Source organism: Xiphophorus couchianus, chromosome 2, assembly GCF_001444195.1.
Source record: "Xiphophorus couchianus chromosome 2, X_couchianus-1.0, whole genome shotgun sequence".
NCBI lineage: Eukaryota > Metazoa > Chordata > Actinopteri > Cyprinodontiformes > Poeciliidae > Xiphophorus > Xiphophorus couchianus.
Genome location: NC_040229.1, coordinates 1311321 through 1336227, shown reverse-complemented (window position 1 = coordinate 1336227; position 24907 = coordinate 1311321). Strand labels below are relative to the sequence as shown.

The window sequence follows — 24907 nt, the reverse complement described above, 5'->3', positions numbered from 1 at the left end:
ACACACACACACACACACATAAACACACACCAAATGGTGACACACACACTTGCACAAGCAGCAACATCACAGGCACAGCAGACGCTTTCCTTCTCTCACACAAGGAGGATTTAATAACAAAAAGCTCTTCTTAACAAGACCTGCTCTGCACAGCTCTTCTGTCAACTTCTGGATAGGATGCACGACTGAATGTGATGATGATGATGATGATGATGATGATGATGATGATGATGATGATGATGATGATGGTGTGGACAGCTATGCCATAAAATCACATGTGCTCATCCACAGTCAGAAAAACATTCATGTTCAGCAGGAAGCACAGCGACTGCTGAACATGTAAAACCACAAACGTCTGTTTCTTACTGGCTTCTTATGTGACAGATAAACACATAGAAGTGAATAATGACATGACGTTCAATTATTTTGTTTTGTTTTGTTTTTAGCAAATGAAAATCTTACAATTCTGGTGTGAATTAATATGCAGACCCTTCAAAAATGATAAAAACTGGCTCTTGAAAAGCCAAAATGTCAGTAAGTAGATGCAAACATGTTTAGATTTTATGTTTGTTTTATTAATTTCTTGTTCCGTAGCTTTATTTTGTGTTTTTTATTTCTTCTGTCTTTAATGCGCTTTAGCACCAACCTGCCAATGGGACTAGAAATGGAAATGAGCCAAAATAAAAATAACATTTTAAAATCAAATTTGAACTTTTAGGAAGTAAAATCACAAAGCACTGTACAATAAGAATGTATACAAAGAACAAAACAAGAATAAGAAACACAGTAAAATCATCACATAAAAGGATTTTGTTTTACTCTGAAACCCCTAAATAAAAAAAAGAAACTACATTCAGTTGCTTTCAGATTTCAGCTTATTAGTAAATTGGGTATCATTTAATCTCATTACATTACCTAATGTATTGGCTTACGAATCCAAATGATTAAATTCATGTGTTTCCAACACTTCAGTTGTGACTGGTGTATACTGGTGTGACTGGTGTATAAGGTCCAGCACAGACAGTATTACAGGCTTCTGCATGTAACACTGTGATGTGATGCCATCTGTGCATTAAGTCCTCGCTGCTAAATCTGGTCGAGTCACTGGGAATGATCGCAACGACTCCACAGAGTCAATGCACCTTAAAGCAGGGGTGTTCAAAGTGCGGCCCGGGGGCCATTTGCGGCTCTCTGAACAATTCTGGGGCGGCCCTTGATCACATTTCGAGATTAGCATAAAATTAGTTTGCTGGTTAAAATCTTAAAATGTACAACACAGAGTATTCATCCAGGGTTTTGCTTTGAATTTTATTTGTTTTTAACAGGGACCAAAAACCGAGCCATAAACTGTTCCTGTCGCTAAAAAGAGGCAAAACAAATCCAGAAAAAGATGAAAAATTTAGTTTTTGATTTACTGTTTTGTTTTTTTTTAATCTGGCAAACCCGAAACACCCTTTTTTGTTTTACATCAACAAAGAACTACAGATATCTGACTGATTTGCTTATTTCATCAAAATATTGTGTGTTTAGTTTATTTAGCGAGTAAAAATAGCTAAATAAAATCGTTTTTGCAATTATAATTTAAAGTATGACTCATTTTGTGGCCCTCAGATTAGTTGCAACTTGACATTGCCATAAAGTTTGGACACCCCGGCCCTGAAGCCTCATGTGGCCTTCAGATTAGCTCAAGAACAGGAATAGGGATGTTTAAAAACTGGGTTTTTATTGCTGAACAGCTTCGCCCAGACCTTACGTAACATCAGATGCACTGGAGTAAAGACTGGAGCGCCAGAGACTTCCTGTTTTCACCAATAAATTCTGCCTGAAGTCTGGAGTCTGGGTTTGGGCGTTTCCAGGAGAACGCCATGTTCCTGCCTGAGTTAAATGTAAAATTTGATGTGAAGGGAATTATAGTGCGGGGCTGATCTTCAGGTTAGCAATACGTCAGCACAAGACGCTGCACCTGCACCAATCGATCGGCTCCGATTCCCTTAAAACCTTTACAAAAATATGTTGATTCTGTATTTGTTAAAACTGTCACCACTGTGTGACAGTGTAATGTGAAACAGTTAATCTGATCTCCTCCTCCATGAGCTGCTATCAGCATCTGAAGAAACTCATCGATCCTGATCAAAGATCGATTAGTTTTTAATCTGGCAGTTATTGCTGCTCAAAGTGCTAATGGTGGAAAAACAAGTTAGGGTTCCAAGATAACTGTTTATCTGCCGTCGCCAGTGGCCAAGCTAACTAGCCTTAGCATTGATGGCAGGCTATGTTGTGGTGAACCAGCTGTAGGGTAGTAGAGAGGAAGCGGGACGGGGTGAGCATGAGCACGATTGTCAGCTCTAAGACCCTCCTCCTGGCTCTGACTGGTTGTTTTTGACTAAATGAAATATTTCTGCAGTTAGTACTGGGAGCACTGGGAGAAGGAAATTTTTGTCTTCTACTGTCACAATATAATGACAATTTTAACAAATATGTCGCAAGTCTGTAAAAGTTAGATACTGCAACTTTAAATTTGGGTGATGAGAGGTTGGTGAATAAATACATGTGAAACCGATCTTATCTACGTCTGAATATCAGCCAGCGTTTGCATCAGAGTGACGGTCACGTCTGCACACGCACTGTTAACAATAGTCACCAGATTTTTGGAAACCTTGTCACTGTATTTAGTGACTTTCCAGATAAAAGAAATTGATCAAAATTTGCATTGGCAGGTTCTTTAAAGATCAGCGATCAGCCAGAAAACTGCAATCGGTGCAGCAATACTTTGGACCATTTCACATTTCCAACTTTATGGGGACAGTTTGGGGAATGACCCTTCCTGTTTCATTAGCCCACAGAGACATGGATGAGCAAGTTTGGCCCCTTTTGAATGAATGTAAATGGAGAATGTAAGCCAAGGATTTCTTGTCCAACATCAGTGTCTGACCTTCTAAATACTCTCCTTGAATTAACATTCCTTAAACCTTTGGAAAATCTTCCTACAATAGTTGAAACATAAATTTGTAATTTCTAGTGTACTGCTTTCACATTGCCTTCAACCAACTAAAAAAAACTTCTTACAAACAAAGCTATTGCTTAATGAGGACACTACAACTTGTTGTTCTGTCCTCCACTGTCTCTCTTTCATTACACATCCATAAACACAGAGGTCATGACCTCCCAGCTGACGCCTCACTCCAAACTGCAGCCTGCACAGTAATGTTGGTCTGGACTGATTCAGCTTTGTTTTCCCAGAGAAGCCTCGTCACTCGGCACGCTGAAACACTGAGAAGAGTTAGCATTGCTAACTCTTTTAGCGTTGCTAAAAGACCTCTTACACCGTTTCCCTGTTTACAGCCTGTTTTCCAATGAAGTGCTTATGCAGCAATCAGTGAATTCAGATTTGTTGAAAAAGGTAAAATATCTTCTTAAAATTCGTATTTGAAACTCCTTGTCAGATTATATCAGATTGCTAAGACATGTTGTTGGTATATCTTCTTCTCACTAGAGTAGAGGAAGAAAACTTTAAGAAAATGAAGAGAACATGAATTAATTTACATAAATATAAATATTAATAGAAGGATAAGGGAGACTTTTAAATTCTAGTCCACTCAAAAAAAATATTATCTACAGTAAATACTCCAGCTTGAATGTGAGATTCAAATGGCGCTCTTTGCAGTAAAGATGCAGAAGTCAGTTGAGTTATTGTCTCACTTGGAGACCTAACAAACCGGCTTCCTTCCGGGGCTTTAAAAGCACTCTGGTGAATCCAGTCAGTCTTTAATTCATCATACTGGTAAATAATGACTTGTATCAAGTAATTTAAATTTCAGCTTTTTTACTCTGAAATACATTGGCCTCAGTGTCATTAAGCTCCAATTTCTCTGACAACTAGACTGAGAATATTTTATAGTTGTAAACTCTTCATCTAAATACCATTGTCTTACAAAAGGGTATTTTTAAAATTCTGATATATTTAATATATAACATAATTTTAGAAGAGGTTTTGTACGTTTGGTGCTTTGGTCTCAACTAAACCTTTTTTTGTTAACAAAGTCTTCAAAATTAATGTTATTTGTTGTTTTGTTTATTTATTTTGGATATTTAAAATGATTCCAGTTCTAGTGTTAAATGTTCATTAGATTTAAAGTTTACTAATCTTTCACAATGTGCTCTTGAATTATTATTTTGCCATTGTATAACATTATCACTTAAACATGGTCTCAAAACAACAATATTATTGTTTATCGCAATAACTTCTGGAACAATTTATCATCCAGCAAAATTTGTTACTGTGACCGGCTGAGTCTTTCTCTAACTACTTTCTTGTTCAACTTCTCAGATGCAGTTGGATAATGTTTATAGATATGTAATAAATCCAAATAAATCATCAGGCTGAACTTCTCCTATAGTTGTACACGTTGAGTTTTCCTAACACTCCCAGCAACAGAAGCACAGACTGCTTTTAAAAATTAGCACTGAGCTTCTTTTGTTGCCAGGAACGAAATTATTGTAACAACTAACATTGCCAACTTTTGGCTTTTATAGATCAAAGACCTCTCTACTTTTGATTTCCCTTAAACCATTTCTTATTCATTAATTCTGTCACATTACAGCGCTTGACTCAACGTCACATCACTTCCTTCCTCCTCAAATTCCCATGAAAGCTTCTGGGAACACCAGACGCTTTAAAAAGGGAGTCAACTATAAAAGAATAACGTAAGCAAATGTTGTGGGAAAATTGTGGCAGACAGAGCTGCTGATTGCTGACTGTGAACATTATATTGGAATATTTCTTAAGTAATGGGTCCAAATATTCTCTCTACAGTCGGCCTGCAGTGAAGTCAGATGCTTCATATGTGGACTTATCATTAATTTTAATTCATTTCAATAATATTCTGACTCAACTTTAAAAAAAAATATTTTTATGGAATTATTAGAGCAAAATTCTGATTTATTTAATCACAATAAATAGATCCGAATTTATATTTATTATAGTACATATTATATAACATAATTTTAGAAGAAGAAAAGATAACCAAATGGAAATAATGATATAGAAATTAGCTTAAAAAGTTACTATTGTTCTGTTGTGTCTTTAAATTATAAAAGTATGCCTTTAAATTATGGATTTGCAGTAAAGGCTGTCAGGGAAGGGGCTGAATAAAAATGCACACCGTACGTTTCAGATTCATTTTAATACAGATTTATGAAAATCATTCATTCCTTTCCTTCCACTTCACTGTTATGCATTTCTTTATATTTGTCCTCCACATAAAATCCCAACAAACTCCACCTGTTTGTGGCTTTAATGAATGAAAACTGGAAGAGCATTCAGGGAATGTGAGCACTGCAACTGAGATACAGACACAATTAACATGTAAAGTACATTTGTTTTTTAAGCTGAACTTTGCTTTATGACAGTCAGCTGTTTTTACAGTCATAAATAGATTGGCTGTCGTCGTATTTTCAGTATTTTGACTCAAGTTTTTCCGAAAAAAATTCTCTTCAGTTTCACTGAGACGTTTCTGAAGAGCCAAACCGCCAACACTGTCCACCACCTCCACGCCACTAGAGGCAGTAGCAGACCCGAAAAGATGCCACTAAGGAGCAGATTTAGAAGTACACAGAAAGCTACGGAATTTGTTTAAAACTGTGAGCTGCGCAGAAGTAAATAAAAGAGAGAAGTTCAAATACATGCTAAAAGTGGAACTCCTTTCTAAAGGTGAAGATATATCACAGATTTCAAAAGAAAATAAAAAAGGGAGGCCGCGGATAATATAGGAAATTGCGCCCCCTTCACTTTCAGAGTGCAATGGTCCCATTTCCAAATAAGGTATGAGACTGACGGTGGTCCGTCCCGCCCTTCCTGTTTGCTGCAGCGAGGTTCTTCTCAAGAAATACAACCATGACGGACTATAATGAAGATTAAACTGTTAATGTTCTGGCTCAGGTCCGATAACAACTTCAAAATCGTAAGATATGCTACACCGTTAGCATCAATGTTTACTTCCGCAAACACTGACTTCTTCTTCTACTTTACAGCAGTTGGCAAACACTGAGCACTGTGTGACGTTACTGCGCCCTCTACTGCGCATGCGGGACACTTTCAGGTCGTTTGCGGTTCAACTGGAGACAAGTCACTTATATTTGGGAATGTGAACGACCACGGTAAAAAAAAAAAAATCCGATTTGAATCGGGAATCACTTCAGGCTTCAGTGTGAACGTAGCTAAAACAGTAAATTATTGAGTTAATTTACTTCCAATAACTAATTTCAAAAGAAAAACACATTATGTAGATTAATTACACACAGACTGATATTGTAAAACCCTTAATGACTGTTAATTGCAATAATTTTCTTCTTGTAGCTAATAAAAAACATTTAAGATTAGAATATTACACCAGACCAATAAAAAAAATCTATTTTGACTTTTATAAATGTGATGTTTATAAAAATAATGTTAAATGACTTCCTAAATGTTCTTTTTAATATAAAATTTTACAGAATTTGAACCAAATTTGATCCAAAAGAACATATCCTGTTATTGTTATGCTGTATGTATATATATTTTTGTACAGTTTTGGCTTTATTTCTGCTCTAACTGTTGTTCTGTCAGCCTTTTGTAGAATCTGTGTACTCCATTTACGACTATTTAATTACACATTATGTGACAATTACTTGACTAATCAATTCATCGCGATTAATCTGATTAATTGCTTCAGTCCTAATTTACACACTCCTGTTTCTGTCATTCTGCAGACCTGGAAGGTTTCCAGGCTTAGAAACGCTGACTGTCATTTTTGTGCAATCTGAGATCCTGAAGCATGACAATAAAAGCCAATTAGAGTTAGAATTGCTACTTTTTTATAATTTAGGTCTTTACTAAGATGTTAATCTATTAGTTTCTTTTGAACAAAATTCTGGAAGTAATCATCTTGTAATTCTGCCAGCTTCCTCTGACGTACGTCATTCTGTCTTTGTATGTTATTCTGTCCTTTCTTATTTGTGTGTAGCAGTTCTTTTGAAGTCTGCTAGCTGAGCTAATGCTACCCTTGCTCTGTTTCAGCTCTTCCTGCTGGTGCTGTGAATAGCTCTGCCGTGTGGAAACCATTTAAAGCGACTGGCCCACCTTTGTCCCTTCCTGGTCCTTAGCCCTTTCCCTTCCATATCCCTGGCCAACCCTAGATACCCCCTGGAAGGGCATCACTGCGTTATTTGCCACATGAACATTCGGATCATTTCCCATGTAGGTCAGGACTTCGTGATGGAAGACTAGTAAGCAAAGAGAGCAAACACAACGGCAATAAACTCAAGAAGCAGTGGATGTAGAGACAACCAAAGGGGTGCTATTTTTGGAAGATGTAAAGATTTATATTTTGTACATCTAACTTTTAGTATGAGCAAATAAAAATACCAAGACATTTTGCACGTACAATCCCCCCGTTAGGTTTCTTCACTAACTCCACTCACACGCCGTGGTCTCATGATGATGTGCGAGGTGATGCCCACCATATCTGAGGATGGGCGCAGCAGCAGCGGCGGAGGCCCCACCTCGCCGCCCGGGGCCGGGGTGGGCCCCGCCGGAGCCATGGGTGGAGGGGGATTCAGCAACAGGGAGCCCAGGGGGGACGAAGGAGGCAGCACGGGGAACCTGGAGTCTCTGATGGTCAACATGCTGACAGAGAGGGAGAGGCTGCTGGAGAACCTGAGGGAGACGCAGGAGAGCCTGGGCACGGCACAGCTCCGCCTCCGCGAGCTCAGCCACGAGAAGGAGTCGCTCCAGAGGCAGCTGTCCATCGCTCTGCCCCAGGTAAGGCGCTGGTTCGGATGGATGGGAGAGGTAGAGCCTTACAGGGGCAGCATTATGTGTTTTCCAGGCACTAAGTGCCACTTTATCAGTTGTTATAAAAATGTTGCGAAATACAAAATCTTACCAAGTATTTTAGGTCTAGTTTCTAGTGCAAATATCTTAGTACACTTGAAATAAGACAAAACTCACTCAAGAAGTTATCACATCATGGCTTCTCTATTAACCCTTTAACAACGTTTTTTACCAGCGTTGCTCTGAGAAGTAGCTCCTATAATGAGCTCAGATGTGCAATTCCATCAGGTGTTTGCTAATTGCTACTGGCTAGTCTGAAGGAGCTGAATGGGGGAGAAGCTATGCCTCGAAGGTAGAGCTAGGCCCACCTAGGTGTTTTGCTCAGGTGAATGGTTGCCATGGTGTTTAAAGGATTTCTCAAACGTGTGAAAGAATGAAAGCTAGACTCCAGGTATGACTTTGATGAGGAAATAAAATCATAACATGATGTAAAGCTCAAACTTTTAACATTTTTTAAGCACAGTGGGTCAACTGGTGGACTGCTGTAGCGCCCTATGACTCAGATTGGCTGGATTTATGGGGAAATCCCGCACTGTAAAACATTTGAAGGTGGTTTAACGTGAAAATAAAAGTCCACCTGCTGCCTTGAAAATGAAATTTAAGTCAACAAAAAAATAGTTTTGGTTTTAACTGAGAAATTAAAGTTCATGAAGTTGATTTAACAAGAGAAGTTGTCTAAACATTGTTTTTTAAGTTCATTAATCTTGAATTGTGAGTTTTAACTTAATGCTGCAATTTAAACAAAATAATTATTTCACAATATGCAAGAAAAAAAACTGCTCTCACCCAGTTAAAGAGCCACATTTCTCTATTATTTTACTCACAACATCAAGTTTAAATAACAACTTATTTTACTGTAGAATAAATGAACTTCTAGTTTCAAATCACATGAACCAAATTTCTGATCTGATGATGAATTTTATGAAACATCTCAATGAATTCAGCTCAGAAACATTTAGTGTGATCAGGACATTATCCTCAAGCTTTGCAAACTGTCAGCTGCATTAAAATAAACATTTGCCTTAATAACACAAGAGTCAGATCAATGTAACGCTTCATCTCAGGAAACAAAAACACGCCGCTAAGCATTCTGGGAAATAGTTCCCACTCCTGTCTTTTTCTTCTTTCAGTTTTTTAAGTGCTAGCCTAAAAACTCTAGTTTATTCAACTCTTGGAGCTTTGACAAAATTAATAAAAAGTTAACACGACTTACTGTTGTAAGTTTATCTTTCACAAACTCAAACATTTAGGTTCAAAATCTAAAACTCACAAAATTTATTTGACATAAAAAATAGAAGATGGTAGACAGAACTAAATGCAGCTCAAAAGTTTTACAGTGTGTCTGATTAGAATGAAAAAAGGACTTTAGATGAAAAGTGGTTCCATAGAAAAGACAAAGAGACGATAAAGGCCAACTGAGAAGCTGACCCCGATCCAAACAAGAAACAAAGGCCGATGGCCAATGAACCCACTGCGTCACCATCTGCATGCATCTCTCTCTGTTTTACTCTCCTCCCTTTCAAACACAAACGAGTTATATTTATCTGCTTTACTCTGTTTCTAACCATAAATCAGGCCGGTGCACACACCTGAAACATGCGAGGCGTCTTTACGAACAGCCGCCGGCGCTAAGCTGCAGCCGTAGGTGTGTTTTATGGAGACGTGAAATGACAAATGACCACAGATGGTGCGGGGCTTTGGAAAGATCACGCAGGACACGGCGTCCTGTTTGCATCCAGGCGCTGCAGATGTATTCCCAGTGGTGTCATAAACGCCGTTTGATGCTTTGTTTTGGGGGTCTCTGCCGAGTGCCGCGCCGCTGGCCCGTTGTGTAACAGTGTGATGTAATCTGTCCATGAAGAAGAGTTCACAGGGGAGAATCTGTCAGTGATTCACCTGATTGTTGTGTAGCTTTACATCATGTACAACCTACAGCTTTAGTCTCCGGCGTCTCGCTAAGCGTGTTTCTGGGAGCTTTTTGGTTGTGTATATTTTGAGCTTTTTTTGTGTGAATCCTTGAAGCAGCCAATTATACTTAGTTTTGCAGAAATCCTGATTTATTTATTTATTTTTTGTATACCTTGCTCTGTCTCATTGCAGCCTAGCCACATTTAGAGTAATACAAACATACATTCAGTCTGTTTTCCTGCTCCTGACTGCAGTGTGTGTGTGTGTGTGTGTGTGTGTGTGTGTGTGTGTGTGTGTGTGTGTGTGTGTGTGTTTCACAGGAGTTCGCTGTGTTGACTAAGGAGCTGAACGTTTGCCGGGAGCAGCTTCTGGAGAGGGAGGAGGAAATTGCTGAGCTCAAGGCGGAGAGAAACAACACACGTGTAAGATGTTTAGCGGCCATTTTGCCTATTAGCGCCGTAGCCGCCTCTGACTTCGCTGCTCACCCCGCTGTGGCTGTGTGGGTGTGAAGCCGTTTCATTCGCCTCTGTTTCCTAATTATCTCGCCTTTTGCCCATTCACATTTTAACTCTACTTCCTTCTTGTCTTCCTATGTTTTTATTTTTCCTCTTTCTGTATTATTTTAATTTCTTTTGCAAAACGGTTCCTTAAACGTTCTCCTTTTCCCACATGACAAACTTTAAATCTGCCAGTCCCGGATTAGGGACCAGCATTTATTGTGTCATTTGTCATTTATTGTGAAAGATTTATAAAAATTTTGATTCATTGTTATTATTGATGGTAAATAGTAATAAAAAAACTGACTGTATGACTGGAAATAGGGATGCACCAATAAGAAAACTTGGGCCAATATTGCTGTCTGACACAAATATTTTTGTTATGGCCGATAACCAATATTTACCAATATTATTTTATTTCACTACCGGGAAAAAAAACCCAACCAGAAACCGAAAAATAAATATCGGTTGTTTATATCTGCCCAATTTTATTTATCGGACTGATACCAAGGTAACAGAAGAAAAAACACCTTCACTGAAACTTCACATCTGTAGATGTTTTTAGATGCATTTCTTCATGTTTTTCACAGCCAGAGGCTGAATGTTTCACCATTGTTCTTTGCAAAAGATGCTTAATTGGATTTAGGTCTGGACTTTGACTGAGCCATTCTAACACGTGAAAATGTTCTGATCTAAACTGTTGGATTGTGCTCAGGTTGTGTTCCTTTTAGTTTTCCTGCTGGAACGTAAGTCTTCGACTTTCCATCAACTGTGTCCAGCTTCCCCACAGCATGATGCTGCCACCACCTTGTTTCAGATGATAATTTACTTATTAATATAAGCAATGGATTTCTGCATTCTGACTCAGTTTAACAAACACAGTGGCTTGCACTGTATTTTATTTAATGCTACTTTTAATTTTATTTAATTTATTTGGTAGGGAAAATCCACGTTAATTAACATTTTGGTAAATGCATCAGAATTAGAGAAAGTTGTACTTTTCACCTGTTGTCTCTGGACAACGAGTAATTTGTCTTGCTAAAAACAAACAAAGGTGATACAAACCAGGCTAAAACGATTTAACGTCATGAATAAATTTGCAAATAAATACAAAAAATATAATCAATGCAAACAGTAATTGCAAAACAAGGAAACTAAAACATAATTATAAAAAATATAAGAAGTAAATTTAAAAATAGCAGTAGAAGGTCCTTATTATTCAAAATGTTGATAAATCAAATGTGTTATGAGTCTTTAATGTTTTTCTAAATAGATAAGTGAGATTTTACATCCACTATCAACCGCGTTTCAATTTTGCATTCATCTTTGAATGTTTGTCACATAAAATCCATCACATAATGTTCTTGTTATTTGATAAAATGTGAGAACATTTACGTGGAGTGAATAATTTGCCCGGCCCGGTTCCTCCTCTCATCCTCTGAGCTGCGACGTTTCCTGATGTTCACTTTTTTCTCCCCCTCCATCCTGCAGCTGCTGCTGGAGCACCTGGAGTGTCTGGTGTCCCGCCACGAGCGCAGCCTGAGGATGACGGTGGTGAAGAGGCAAGCCCAGTCCCCTGCAGGCGTGTCCAGCGAGGTGGAAGTCCTCAAGGCTCTCAAATCCCTGTTTGAGCACCACAAAGCCTTGGACGAGAAGGTGGGTCAATGCAGCGGTGAAATATATTCGCTTTCCTTCCCTCTTCCAGCAAATCATCCAGGCTTACCCTACTTTCCTTCCTGCTCTCATTAAAGTTAGTGTGGAGACGCTCTGAAGGTGCCTGCGTGCTGCCTGACCTAAAATGAAGCATCAACCAAACACGGCATCTAGCTACTGGAGGATGGAGCGAATTTAGTCAAAGAGCAAAACAGGAATGTGAATTTAAAAAGTTAATTTAACAAGCCCAATAGGATAGTCTCACTCTAAACCATTTACATAAAAAAACAACTTTTAATTTGAATAAATTCATTCAGTGGGTAAAAACATTTGTGATCAGAGTGTTTAGAAACTTTAAATTAGTTATGATTTTTTATTTACCTTCATTTTTAATGTGACTTGACACAAAGGCCAAATTTCTCTTTGCGCTTTTTCAAAACCAGGAAGACAGGAGAACATGTCTTTCAAATTAGAGCTGGTGCGTGTTAAACTTCAGACGGCACGAAACGGCTAAATTAAGTAAACATCAAGTAAGTGATTACAGCTGTTAATGTCGTTATGTCTCATAAATAATATCAAGGTTAATGCTGGCGAATGTTATAATAATGAAATTTCTTCTGAACTTAATGTTCTTAATGTCTTTCTGCTTTGGGTTTATTGTAAACACTAGATTATTAGTAATCCATCCAGTGCCTAAAAAAAAATTACTCCCTATTTTCATCTGAGCAGCAAAATTTTATTTAAAAAGTTGCTTCTGGCCAAAAATTCCAACCAACTTATTTAGTGCTGTTTCTTAATAACTTTACCACCACTTTATCTTTTAGTTGTTGTTATGCCGATTTAAATAGCAAGCATCATCAAATATAGATCACTGACCAAGTTGTTTCTTTGCCATGTTGTAAAATCAAAAAATGTTTTTAAACCAAATTTGATTTCATATTTTTATTGATTTGTTTCCCCATCACTCTTTTACTAACAAAAATATTTCGAAATTACAGCAAATAACTTAAAATACCGCCTTTTATTTCAATCATTCTTAGTTGACCTGAATTTAAAGTGGAAATAAATAGAAGTTATAAAAACGCTGGTGAAACCTGATAGTTATAAAAACGCTGGTGAAATCACGTAAGAACAACGTTATCATACGTAACGTATCCATGAATTTTATATCCATGAATTTCCAATAGATTCTTTATGGAATCCTGAAGAACCCATTGGTGGGGAAAAAAACAAACAATTTTCCAAAAATAAAATCTACAAAAACAGAAAATCTGATTATTTGATCAAATCTATTTATTGCTCAGACATAACGGTCATACATTTGGGATATACTCTGCAGCTCTGTGTAGTATTTTAAAACAATTTGGGAAAAATCAAGGCAACATGAGCTTAAAGTAGGACGTGAGTTTATCCTCCTGAGTCAAGAGAATACCTGTTAGCCTTTACCTGCTCATAATTACAGAAGTTTAAATGAAGTGTAACTGTGACATAAAAGGCTGGATCGTCACAGCTCAAAGTCAAGAAGCTGATAAGGGAGGTAGAAAAACAAATCTCCAGAGCTCAGAGTTGGAGAACTGCAGTATTTTTTTTAATTGAGAGATTAATGGACTGGAACACACAGTAGTTTTTTACATAATATACCAGGTGTGTCAGTGTATGTAGAGAAGAAAAGGTTTTAAAAGGGAACATTTTACCAACAATGAATGTGTGAAAATTTTTTAATGTGGTATATTTCCATTCTCTGAGTTTACAGGAAAATAAAAACTGTATTCATGATGAAAATCCAGAGAAAATAAGAGCATTCCTCTTCAGGGCGAACAAATGAGCTCTCATTTCTCCCCAGGCTGTCTCAAGTTAAGCGTTAAAGAGGCTTGATAATCAAATATCTGGATCAGTTTTTGCTCAGTCCATTGGAAATGTTCAGTATTTTGCATCTGAAAAAACGTTTCCAATCTTCCATCGGTGCTTCTAGAAGTTGTGAATAATGAAAACGCTTTTGGCACCAGTGTGTTTCGCATCATTTTGCTTTTTCCCCTCCAGTTCCTCCTGCACCCAAAGAGTAGAGCTGATTTCTTACAATGATGTTTGTTTCAGTTTTGTTTACTTCTATGGATTGACGATGCAGAAGCACAAAATCTTACCAAGTATTTTGGTATAGTTTTGAGTGGAAATGTTTTAGTACACTTGAAATAAGATAAAACTAATTTACAAGTAACTTTTCAGCAAGATACAGGAGCTTGTTTAAAGTCAGTAATTCCAGTCCTAGTAGATTATTTCACTTATAACAAGACATTTCCCCATACTATAGGTGAAATAATCTGCACTTATCGTATCATTTACCGTGATAAATTTCTTATCGTAAGAATTTTTAATTATTGCTGTCATAATAAATTCAAATTAATAGTGTTCAAAATCCCCCCAAAACTGTCTGTATTGTTTAGGTTGTTATTTTTGCAACTTTCTACACTGACAATGACAGTATCTATAAACTTCAATATAAGTTGATGTTTTTCCAAGAGCAGTATTTGTGTTTGTGGGGCTTCATTTGTTGTGTCATAGAGTCAAGTCATAAGAAGTAATAAATAGTTTGGATTGCCACTTACTACAATAACTACAAGATATTGTGATAAGAATTTTAATAAGATAAGAACTTCGATAATGCCAATCAGAGTAGAATTACTTTTTTTTTTTTAAAAAATCAATGTCCATGATTATCTTGCTGAAAAGTTACTTTTAGTTCTATCCAGAGTTGGGTAGTAACTAATTACATTTACTCACATTTAAAGTCTTTTTAAACTTTTTTTTTTAACTTGTAAGAGTACTTTTACTACGTTGTACTTTTTACTATTACGTAGTTTTATTACGAAGTATTGCTACTCTTACTAGAGTAAAGTTTCTGGATTATCTACCCACCAAATAAAAATAAACAGGTTTTAACCAAGAATTCACCCGACACACACAGCTGGAGTTTTTATTAAAGTTTTATACGTTTTTTTTATTGAAAGAGACTAATTTGATTGTTAATTTTTGTTACTTAAATTATTGTCATCAATAATACTTGGTAATAGTTTGTGGTTTTTTTAGTGTATAACCAGTCGCTGCCGCAGTCATGGCTCCTGAGGTTCCTGCTTCACGTAAAGTTCAGCACCACGGCGGCCATCTTACCTGGGTCATTGTGTGTTTTCCCCATCAGGTTCGAGAGCGGCTCCGTGTGGCCCTTGAGAGGGTGTCCATGCTAGAAGATCAGCTCGCAGCGTCTTCTCAAGAGGTAAGCTCAGATTCAAACCAACTCCTCCAACTCCTTTAGCGTGATTATTAATCTGAACTTTCTGTTTGGACTTTTTGTCTTCCTCTTTTCAGGTAATCTCTTTAAGAGACCAAATTAAAAGACGTCAACAAGGGGTGGACGGCGGGAAAGATGTAAGGGAGGGTTCTCTGCATGCTGGTTCCAGTTGTCTATGTGTACGTGTTAGCGTAGTAGATTTTGGGTACCATGGTGTGTCAGTGTGATTTTCCACCTCTTCCGAAGTTTAAAAAAAAGATCCAAACTCCTTATTTTTCTTCATTACGCTCATTTTTTTCGCCGTTTCGTCCTCTGTCCAGCGGCTCCCCAACGGGCCCTCGTCTGGGCTGGAGGACGGGGAGCTGGAGAAGCAGAGGGAAGGGGAGATCGAGCGGCAGAAAGCGGAGCTGTCCCAGCTGAGGGAGAGGCTGGCCCTCATGTGCCGACAGGTGAGTGAGCCTCCTGTTGAGCCTCAGAGAAGTCAGGTTTCCAGCTCTCTTCCGCTGGGATGCCAACTTTAACTTAACATTTTCAGCAAGAAAATATTGACCCTTTGCAAATATGTTACTAAAAATCATTCTAGGCGCCATGACGGACGTCGGAAATGAGGGGCGGGAGTATTGAACAGAGCGTCTGAAATAGTTTTCCTCAGTTGTTTTTGCCAGTTTATTTATGGTTTCTTCTTGTTCCAGTCAAGCTAATTTGTCTCTGAACGTAACACACCTGGTTGGGGCTCATAAACGGCGGTTTTTAACAAAAGTTGGAAACAGCTAGCTTAGAAACCGGCCCGTACCTCCTCCCTCCTGATGTGTTCATCAAGTTACTTCACCTGAATTCACATCACATGATTTATGTCACTGTGTCATAAACAGAGTTTCCTTTTACACCAGAGCAACATGGAAATGTACAAAAGACAAGATGCTAACCAGCTTTTTACATCCTAGGCTACATGGCGGTGCGGCGTTGTCTCCATGAAGATGATATCTTTCTAATCATACTTACTTATAAAATATATGAATATTAATCTTCTTACCTTGTAATAACCCTACCAGTCATTATGATTAGCGTCCGCTATCATCGCTGCAGTATCTTTCCTCATTAAAAGTTATGCAATAAAATGACATGTTTGGTTTTTATCTTTGTCTGTCGTGCAGCTGAGCGCCCTGTGACTACACAGGTAGCCAAGCGATGATTGGCTACCTGCTGCCTGTTTTCTGACAGGCTTTAAAGGAGCACAGTGATTGTTTTGTCGTCCATCATGGCGGAGCAGATTTCTGGAGAGCGTGACGTCACGTGCAAAGGGTCAATAGCTCCCAAAACAGAAAACCTTCTTTTGCTAGTGGCAAATTACACTTTTGCAGTAAAAAGCTTCAGAAATATTGGATATCAGCCAAAATAATTATTTTTTTAGCCTAATATTGATTTATATAATTATTGACAATCAAAAAAATGGTTTGACTGAGGATTAAAAAAATGTGTTTGTACATTAACCAGATGGAGATTGTCATCAGTCGCTGTTGTTTCAGTTTGACACCTAATGCTGTGGCAGATAATAGTGAATTCTGCAGGTTCAGTGTGTGGCGTTTTCTCTCGCTCACACTAGGTTGGAGAAATAGAGGAACAGCTTGCGGCCGCCAGGAGGGAGGTGACGAAGATGGAGGAGGCCAATCAGAAGCTCCAAAGGGAAGTGAAGGAGGTTTGTTGCACCAATCTGTCCCTTCCTGGCCCGGACCCGGAGCTGTCTCAGCACCCGTGGCTCCAGGGGTAGATCCAGACTCTGTGGGCATAGCGGCTAATAATACACCGGGTTATTCTGGGGCTGGGTTAGCAGGAAATCAGGAATTGTTTAACAGTTAAAAGATTTTATATATTTATTCGGATTACCGATATTTCAGACCCAAATATGTGCAAAGAGAGGAGTGAATAGTAACACTGCAGAGTCTAAACAGAACGCTTACGCAGGGCAGAAATGCATATTTTCTCCTTTTGTTAGCATTAATCAGTTTTCAGGGCTGCACAATAACAGCTGCGTTGTTGGATAGAATAACCTGAACTGCTGCTTTTTACAGGCTCTCTGCCAAAGAGAAGACATGGAAGAGAGAATTACAACGCTAGAGCGAAGGTAACAGAACATAACCAAATGTCTAAGTGCAAAATCTCTGAGTTTGTGTTTGTTTCCAAAAACTTTTCCCCCTTTAGTGTGACATATCCTACACATTTCAATGAAAAATTCACATTTTAGGTGAAAATGTTGGAAATGGTTGTATAATGTGGTCAAAAGTGGCAAGTGGAAAACCAAGCAAACTTCTGTGATAGATCTTCAGTTACAAGGCAATTTAAATTCACTCTAGCTCATGCCCTGTTTGGTGTGAGCTAGCTTGAAGCTAGTAGTGTAAACTGTTGAAGCAACTTTTAATTTGGCTTCCCACTCTACCTTGCTAAAGTTTTCCAAATATATCAGATTTTGAAGAAATGTTTCTGGCACCTCCTCAGATGTGCTTCTGAACTTATGCTAGGCCATTTCTGACTTATTTGGAAGATGGAAGTTTCATCCATCGTCACATAAAAATCCAGTTTAATCAGCTTTTCTCATAAATTCTCGCCACTCCTTCAATGTTTCTATCTGTCTCTGGCTACTTTCCAACTTCTCTTTTCTTTAATTTAGGAGCGATGTTCTTTTTTTGTAACATCAGTCCATGTTTTCTCAAATTATTGATGAGACAATACACAATTTTTGTACCCTCCTCCTGACTAATACCTTTACAAGTTGAACTCTTTGCAATTCTGTAACCTCTATAGAAACTATTGCTTTTTGTTCAGGGGTGGAAAAGAGCAAAGTACGAGAAAAACCTACTGTAGGTCCTAAATTAGATTTTTAGGTCAATCAGATTCATTTCATGGCAGGTGTGACTTCCTAAAGAAGACTGAATGATAAACAAGTATTAGCAGTAAATAGTATAATGCCCTGTTTTATTTCTTTTGCAGACTGGTTAGATGCATACAGAAGAATATTAGGGCAGCTGATAAAAATTAAACAGATTCTGTCTTTAATCTCAGAATTCTGACTTTTCTTAAAATTCTGACGGTTTTGTCATAATTCTGACTTTGAGACTTTCTGACTTTAATCTTTTGAGATTAAATCTCAAAATATTAAAGTCAACATTCGGAGAAAAAAGTCAAAATTCTTTTTTTTTTTCAGCGTCCCTATTCCTCTCCCGTAAAACCAGAATTGAAACTAAAATATGTGACAACCTGAACCAGAAACATGTTGGTTTCCACTGCCTGCAGGTATCTCAGTGCCCAGAGGGAGGCGACCTCTCTCCATGACATCAAAGACAAGCTGGAGAACGAGTTGGCCAGCAAGGAGTCCCTGTACAGACAAGTAAATAAAAACACCTCACTGTTCGAGAGCAAATATGAAAGTGGATCTGGAGGTGTATTTGCCAGCCGCAGAGCTCATAAGCATGAGTTTGCTTTTCTGTGTGCAGAGTGAGGAGAAGAATCGGCAGCTGCAGGAGCGTCTGGATGAGGCCAAGCAGAAGCTGCAGCAGACGCTGCAGAGGGCCGAGACGCTGCCGGAGATCGAGGCGCAGCTCGCTCAGAGAGTTGCTGCTCTCAATAAGGTGATCATGTTTTACCAGAGCTGGTGGAGTTTAATCTAGAGAAGCACTACTTCAACTAAAAGTACAAAAGTATTTGGTAAATAGTCTACTCAGGTACTGAGTAACTGATCAAAACAGAATTACATCGTCATTTGTACCAAAATATAAAGTTACGTGGGGAAATTTTGGTATTTTAAGGACCAAATTGAAAATATATGTCAGGCAAAAAAAAATCCAAGTCAGTTTCTTTCAATATAAAACTTAATAAAGTTGAACACAAACTGCAGCTGTGTGTCTGTGTCTGGTGAATTTTTGTTTGTTCTTCATTCAGTGAGTAAAAAATCCAGAAATTTTACTCAAGTAACAAAATTACTCAAGTGATGGAACAACATAAAGTAGTACAGCTGTGAAGTGGAAGGAAAATAATTCTCAGGAGTATTTTTACAAAAGCATTTTAATTCTGATTCTACTACATAATTTTCTGAAAATTACTTACTAATTACTTAATTATAAGAAACTGATAGCCCTAAATAAAATCCACTGAAACCAGTAACTTTCAGAAGTTACCTAGGACGTTTAAGGCAGAGTTAAGTTAAACAATATTTTTATTCAGTTCAGTTCAAATTGAAAACGATTTTGTTAGGATTTGAGTTTTTCTGTGTATTTATTTCGAGTTGTCTGTGTCTCTGTCCTGTCCTCCCCTCCCCTTGATTGCTCCCTGGTGTGTCTCGTTTCCTTGACTACCCTCTGTGTATTTAACTCCACCTGTGTTCCTTGTTCCTTGTCGGGTCCTTGTCTACCAACAGTCAGTCGTGTGTTATTCATTCATTCATGTCCATTTGTGTAGCTAGCGCTACCTGTGTTGAGCCCTGTTTTCTGCTCTGCAGTGCTGCCTGGTTTTTGGACTTTTTGTTGGATTCTCATAATTAAATATCATCATTTTTCACTACAACCTGGTTCCACCGCGTCTGCCTCACCACCCACCACCACAGCTTACGACAGATTTATTGATCTCAAGGGGAAATGAAATGTTGTAACTCATTAATTCAGATCTCCTGAATTTGAAGAGCCTCTCTGACTAAAGAGACTCTGTTTTTCTAAGACGCGGATGTTCAGGGTTGTTCATAACCTTCTTGATTTTCTGTAAAATCCTTCTTGGATATTCTAAGCTGTTAAATCTGTGATCCTAAAATAATTATGACTGCAATTTCAGATTTAATTCTTCACAACACACATCAGAGATTCTGGATTTGATAAATAACATTGAGCATTGTGTCTCTGTTTCCTTTTGTTTCTACATTTTTCTTTTGTTTGGTCACATGAAATCCCGTCTAAAACATGTTGATTTGTGGTTGTTACATGAGAAAATAAGAGTGTAGCTTCCATTCAGTTCCAGCTTATTATATCATCCTGTCATAATTTCAAAACTGATTTGTTATCAGGCAGAGGAGCGACACGGAAACTTTGAGGAGCGACTACGGCAAATGGAAGCCCAGCTTGAAGAGAAAAATCAAGAACTACAACGGGTAACATCGTTTTCTTTCTCTTTGGCTTCATTCACCGGAGATTGTTCTTTTTTTTAACGATAAGTTCTGTTTTCTTTGCCTGATTTTAGGCCAGGCAGCGGGAAAAGATGAACGATGAACACAACAAACGGCTCTCGGATACGGTGGATAAGCTTCTGTCTGAGTCCAACGAGAGGCTTCAGCTGCACCTCAAAGAGAGAATGGCTGCGCTGGAAGAGAAGGTGAGGAGAAACCACAGGTCAGAGGTTAGATTTGTTTTGCAAAATGCAACAAAATTACAACAACAATGCTCTCCTCTTTCACTGCCAGAATGCTCTTTCTGAGGAGCTGGCCAACATGAAGAAAATCCAAGATGATCTTCTCGCTAACAAGGTGCTCATTTTTTCTCTTGTTTTATATACATATATATATTAAATGTGAAGTTCCAGTGAACAAACTGGAATATTGTTCTGGTTTGTCTTTAGGATCAGCTCCTGGCTGAGCTGGAACGAGTCCAACTGGAGCTGGATCAGCTGAGAGGCAGACCCGGCTCCTCTTACTCCAGGTTAGCCTCCATCAACGTTTAACTGAACCTTCTTGTGTTTACAGACTAAAATTATTGAATTTCCATGAAAATTATTTTCCTAAAACTTAACATCTGCTGTCTTTAACTACAACCTGCTTAATATTGTTAGCTTTCACTCTATAAGCAAGCACTGATCTACCAAGAAATAATTGAAATCCCCACATGCATTCATCAAAAACATGAAAAATTGGAACGGCTTGTTCAAGCAGTTCAAGGTGGAATGATGTAACAAACAACTTTATTGATCTAAAATAAAGTTTTAAATTCTAATGAACATTTAACAACAAAACTGGAAGACATTTTAAAAATCCAAAATAAATAAACAAAACAACAAATAAAATTGACGCTGAAGTCTCTATAAACAAAATTTACCTTCAGTAAATGGCTAGTTGAGACCAATGACCAGAACTTTGTCATACAGTTTTGGTAGAAAGAGAGAAAAGAGAAAATAATCCAAATGGAAATGATCAATGCTTTAATTTATCATGATTCATTGATTTATTGCGACAAACCTACATGTGTGGTGATTTACGTAAATAATTCAGCCACAACGTTAAATTCAAAGGTGCGCATCTGTTTCTTTTTAATCATTGATTTTTGTTACATAATCTTCCACCTTGAAATAAAAGAAGGCTAAGAGCAAAACGTCACTTCTGAAAAATTATTTTCAGAGTACCAGCAACCTCCCTTTTTTTTAAAATCAGAAAAACTTTCACATTGTTTTACTCCTAAAAACCCAAAATCAATGTCATATTTATGTCCATGATGAGTGTGTGAACTCTGATGAACTGTATTACGGAGGTCACCCTTCACTTCTCACCATCTCCTTGAAAATGGAAGTTGTCATTTTCAGTAAGTGTTGCATAACAAATGAATTCTGGATCTCATCATAGGGCGGGCAGCGTGAGCTCACTTCCCTCCACCCTTTTTCGAAGATCTCTTCCAGGGAGCGCCTCCGAGCTGCGGTACCCTCAGGGCGGGGGCTCGCTCCCGGCCGGCTACGGCAACTCCTCCAGTGGGGTGGTGGTCAGGAGGGCCCACCGCGGCCGCTGGGGGCCTCCCAGGGACGACGGTGGCAAGGTGGTCACCTCAGGCCGATACAGCACACTGTAAAACATTAGAAGCTGGTTTAACTAGAAAATGAAAGCCCACCTGCTGCCTAGAAAATGCAATTTATCAACAAGAAAATAGTTTTGCTTTTAACTCAGAAATTAAAGTTCATGAAGTTGATTTAACAACCAGAGACAAGTTGTCTAAACATTGTTTTTTAAGTTCATTAATCTTGAATTGTGAGTTTCAACTTAATGCTGCAATTTAAGCCAAATAATTATTTCACAATATGCAAGAAAAAATACACTCACCCAGTTAAAGAGACACATTTCTCTATTATTTTAATCACAATATCAAGTTTAAATAACTTATTTTTACTGTAGAACAATTTAAATTCCTGTTTCAAATCACATGAACCAAATTTGTGATCTGATGATGAATTTTATGAAACATCTCAATGAATTCAGCTCAGAAACATTTAGTGTGATCAGGACATTATCCTCAAGCTTTGCAAACTGTCAGCTGCATTAAAATAAACATTTGCCTTAATAACACAAGAGTCAGATCAATGTAACGCTTCATCTCAGGAAACAACAACACGCCGCTAAGCATTCTGGGAAATAGTTCCCACTTTCAGTTCTTCTTTCAGTTTTTTAAGTGCTAACCTAAAAACTCTAGTTTATTCAACTCTTAATAAAAAGTTAACACAACTTACTGCTGTAAGTTTATCTTTCACAAACTCAAACATTTAGGTTCAAAATCTAAAACTCACAAAATTTATTTGACTTAAAGAGAAGAAGATAGACACAACTGAATACGGGTCAGATATTTTACAGTGTTATAAAAGCTCATTTCTAATTATTCATGAGGAAGACTGTTTCTCTTCTCAGTATGGAGACTGGGACAGTAGCAACATGTTGCCTCCTGGGTTTGAGGGCGGTGTTGACGGCGGCTGCTCTGATGATGAAGAGGACAGAGAGACTCTGTTTGGCTCTGAGCTTCTGTCTCCCAGCGGACAGACGGACGTTCAGACGCTGGCCATCATGCTGCAGGAGCAGCTGGAGGCCATAAATAAGGAGATCAAGTGAGTATCACTAAATTCTTCTGAATTTTTTAAAGTAAAAAATGATGCTTGCTTAAAATGGGCATGCAAGTATGAATGCACTGTACTAGTTATAGATATGCAGAAAATACTAGTTCTGGTAAAACCAAGTTAACATAAATAGTAATTTGTTGGATGATGCTACAGATGTAAGAGAGGTGGGTGTAAAAATAAGCTCAGACTTCTATCTCCTCCTTTGAACGTGTAAATATATTTTACTACCGTTCTTTTGTTTGTTTGCTTTCATTTAAAATTTCTTTTGTTTGTATATCAATCAATCAATTTTATTTGTATAGCAACAAGGCAGTTTGAAGTGCTTTATGTCATAAAAACACAAAAAATACAAAGTTGTAGAACAAAGTTATATAACTTCTATTCTTTATTACACTATGTTCAATAAGGTCAAACTCAAACTACCATCCCAAAAACAAGATTCTCTGAACAGATGGATCTGATGACATCACAAAAGGCAGAAAACAACCAATCAGTTCAGTTCTTCAGAGTACAGTTCATTTGTTTTAATTTCATGTTTTAAATCCAGTTCTTTTTTCAGCTGTATTTCTTGTATCCAGAACTGCTTCAGAAACACATTATAGCCCCTTTAAAAAGCAGCTCCTGTGCATCTTGTGATGTCATCAAACAAAGCAGAATTAGCAGCTGTTTTTATTCTCTGATCTTATAAAAATAATATAATTTGTTAAATCCTGCAGTGGAAACAATGCTGGTGTGTTTATGTTGTCAGTTTACATTTGTTTGCACCGCAGTGGATAGTAAATAAAGAGACTCGTGTTCAGGGTCCAGGATGGATTTGGGTCCCTGTCATCCAGAACAACATGGTTATTTTTTCCTCTTCTTTCCTCCCAGGCTGATTCAGGAGGAGAAGGAGAGCACGGAGCTGCGGGCCGAGGAGATCGAGAGCCGGGTCAGCAGCGTGGCTCTTGATGCCTCCCCTCTTCCTCCGTCCTCACTGGGAGGTCGGGACAGCGTGGGACGGGGCTACATGACACCGTCCATCACGTCCTCCACCCTGGCGTCTCCGTCGCCTCCCAGTTCTGGACATTCCACCCCCCGCCTGCCCCACTCACCCGCCAGGGAGACCGAAAGACAGGTACCGACTCCCAGACAGGGCTCTAATGGTTTGTTTTATGTTATTGTGACTTTTTGTCTAATTCAGTTAGTTTTAATTAGTTTTTAGGGTATATTTACTCATTTTTTATTAGTCTTTATTAGTAAAATATTGTTTAGTTTTTATTAATTATAGTAGGTTTAGTTTTTCATACTGTTGTTAGATCTGTCATGATAACAAATTTTGCTGGATGATAAATTGTCCCATAATTTATTGCGATAAACTATAATATTGTTGTTTCGAGACCATTTTCAAGTAATATTATGGTAATGGAAAGAGCACATTATGAAAGATTACTAAACTTAAAATTCAAATGAGCCTTTACCAACAGAAACAACAAATAAAATGAATTATTAATTAATTATTATTATTATTAATTATTCATAATTAATGAATTAATTATTTTGTAAACAAAATTGTGCTTCAAAAAAAAAGGAGCTAGTTGAGACCAAAGCACCAAATTGATAACTTTTAGGTAGAAATAGAGAATCAATAAATCATGCAAGTGTAAATTATCGAGCTAATTTTAATTTATCATGCATTTAATTGATTTATTGCTTATTGCCAAGGTGAACTTTGAATTTTTTGGTGCAGAATTCAAAAAGGTCAAAGTATTGTATGGTGATTATCTATACATTGATAGGGCAACAAATACTCAACAGAAGATAATATGTTCAAAAATGTATCCGTCGCCGTTTTGTGGACTAGTCTGAGGAGCGGAATGG

The 24907-nt window shown here is 37.9% G+C and overlaps 1 protein-coding gene across 6 annotated transcripts in view; it reads left to right on the top strand.

Annotated features, from left to right (window-relative positions):
- LOC114161490 (liprin-alpha-3-like) overlaps positions 1 to 24907 on the top strand; it is a 37007-nt gene that overhangs the window by 1351 nt on the left and 10749 nt on the right. For 4 of the 6 annotated variants that reach the window (XR_003599035.1, XM_028044793.1, XM_028044801.1 and 1 more), the window contains exons 2-18: positions 7055 to 7798; positions 10099 to 10200; positions 11767 to 11931; positions 15122 to 15196; positions 15289 to 15348; positions 15532 to 15660; positions 16815 to 16907; positions 17281 to 17333; positions 18500 to 18593; positions 18700 to 18834; positions 20256 to 20339; positions 20429 to 20560; positions 20649 to 20711; positions 20804 to 20883; positions 21798 to 21984; positions 22845 to 23038; positions 23921 to 24164. Coding sequence is in view for 5 of the 6 variants with exons in the window: in XM_028044793.1 (XP_027900594.1) it covers positions 7472 to 7798; positions 10099 to 10200; positions 11767 to 11931; positions 15122 to 15196; positions 15289 to 15348; positions 15532 to 15660; positions 16815 to 16907; positions 17281 to 17333; positions 18500 to 18593; positions 18700 to 18834; positions 20256 to 20339; positions 20429 to 20560; positions 20649 to 20711; positions 20804 to 20883; positions 21798 to 21984; positions 22845 to 23038; positions 23921 to 24164 (2217 nt within the window). In the remaining variant the exon portion in view is untranslated. The remainder of the gene's footprint in view (positions 1 to 7054; positions 7799 to 10098; positions 10201 to 11766; positions 11932 to 15121; positions 15197 to 15288; positions 15349 to 15531; positions 15661 to 16814; positions 16908 to 17280; positions 17334 to 18499; positions 18594 to 18699; positions 18835 to 20255; positions 20340 to 20428; positions 20561 to 20648; positions 20712 to 20803; positions 20884 to 21797; positions 21985 to 22844; positions 23039 to 23920; positions 24165 to 24907) is intronic. The other 2 variants (XM_028044810.1, XM_028044818.1) reach the window with 2 other exon arrangements.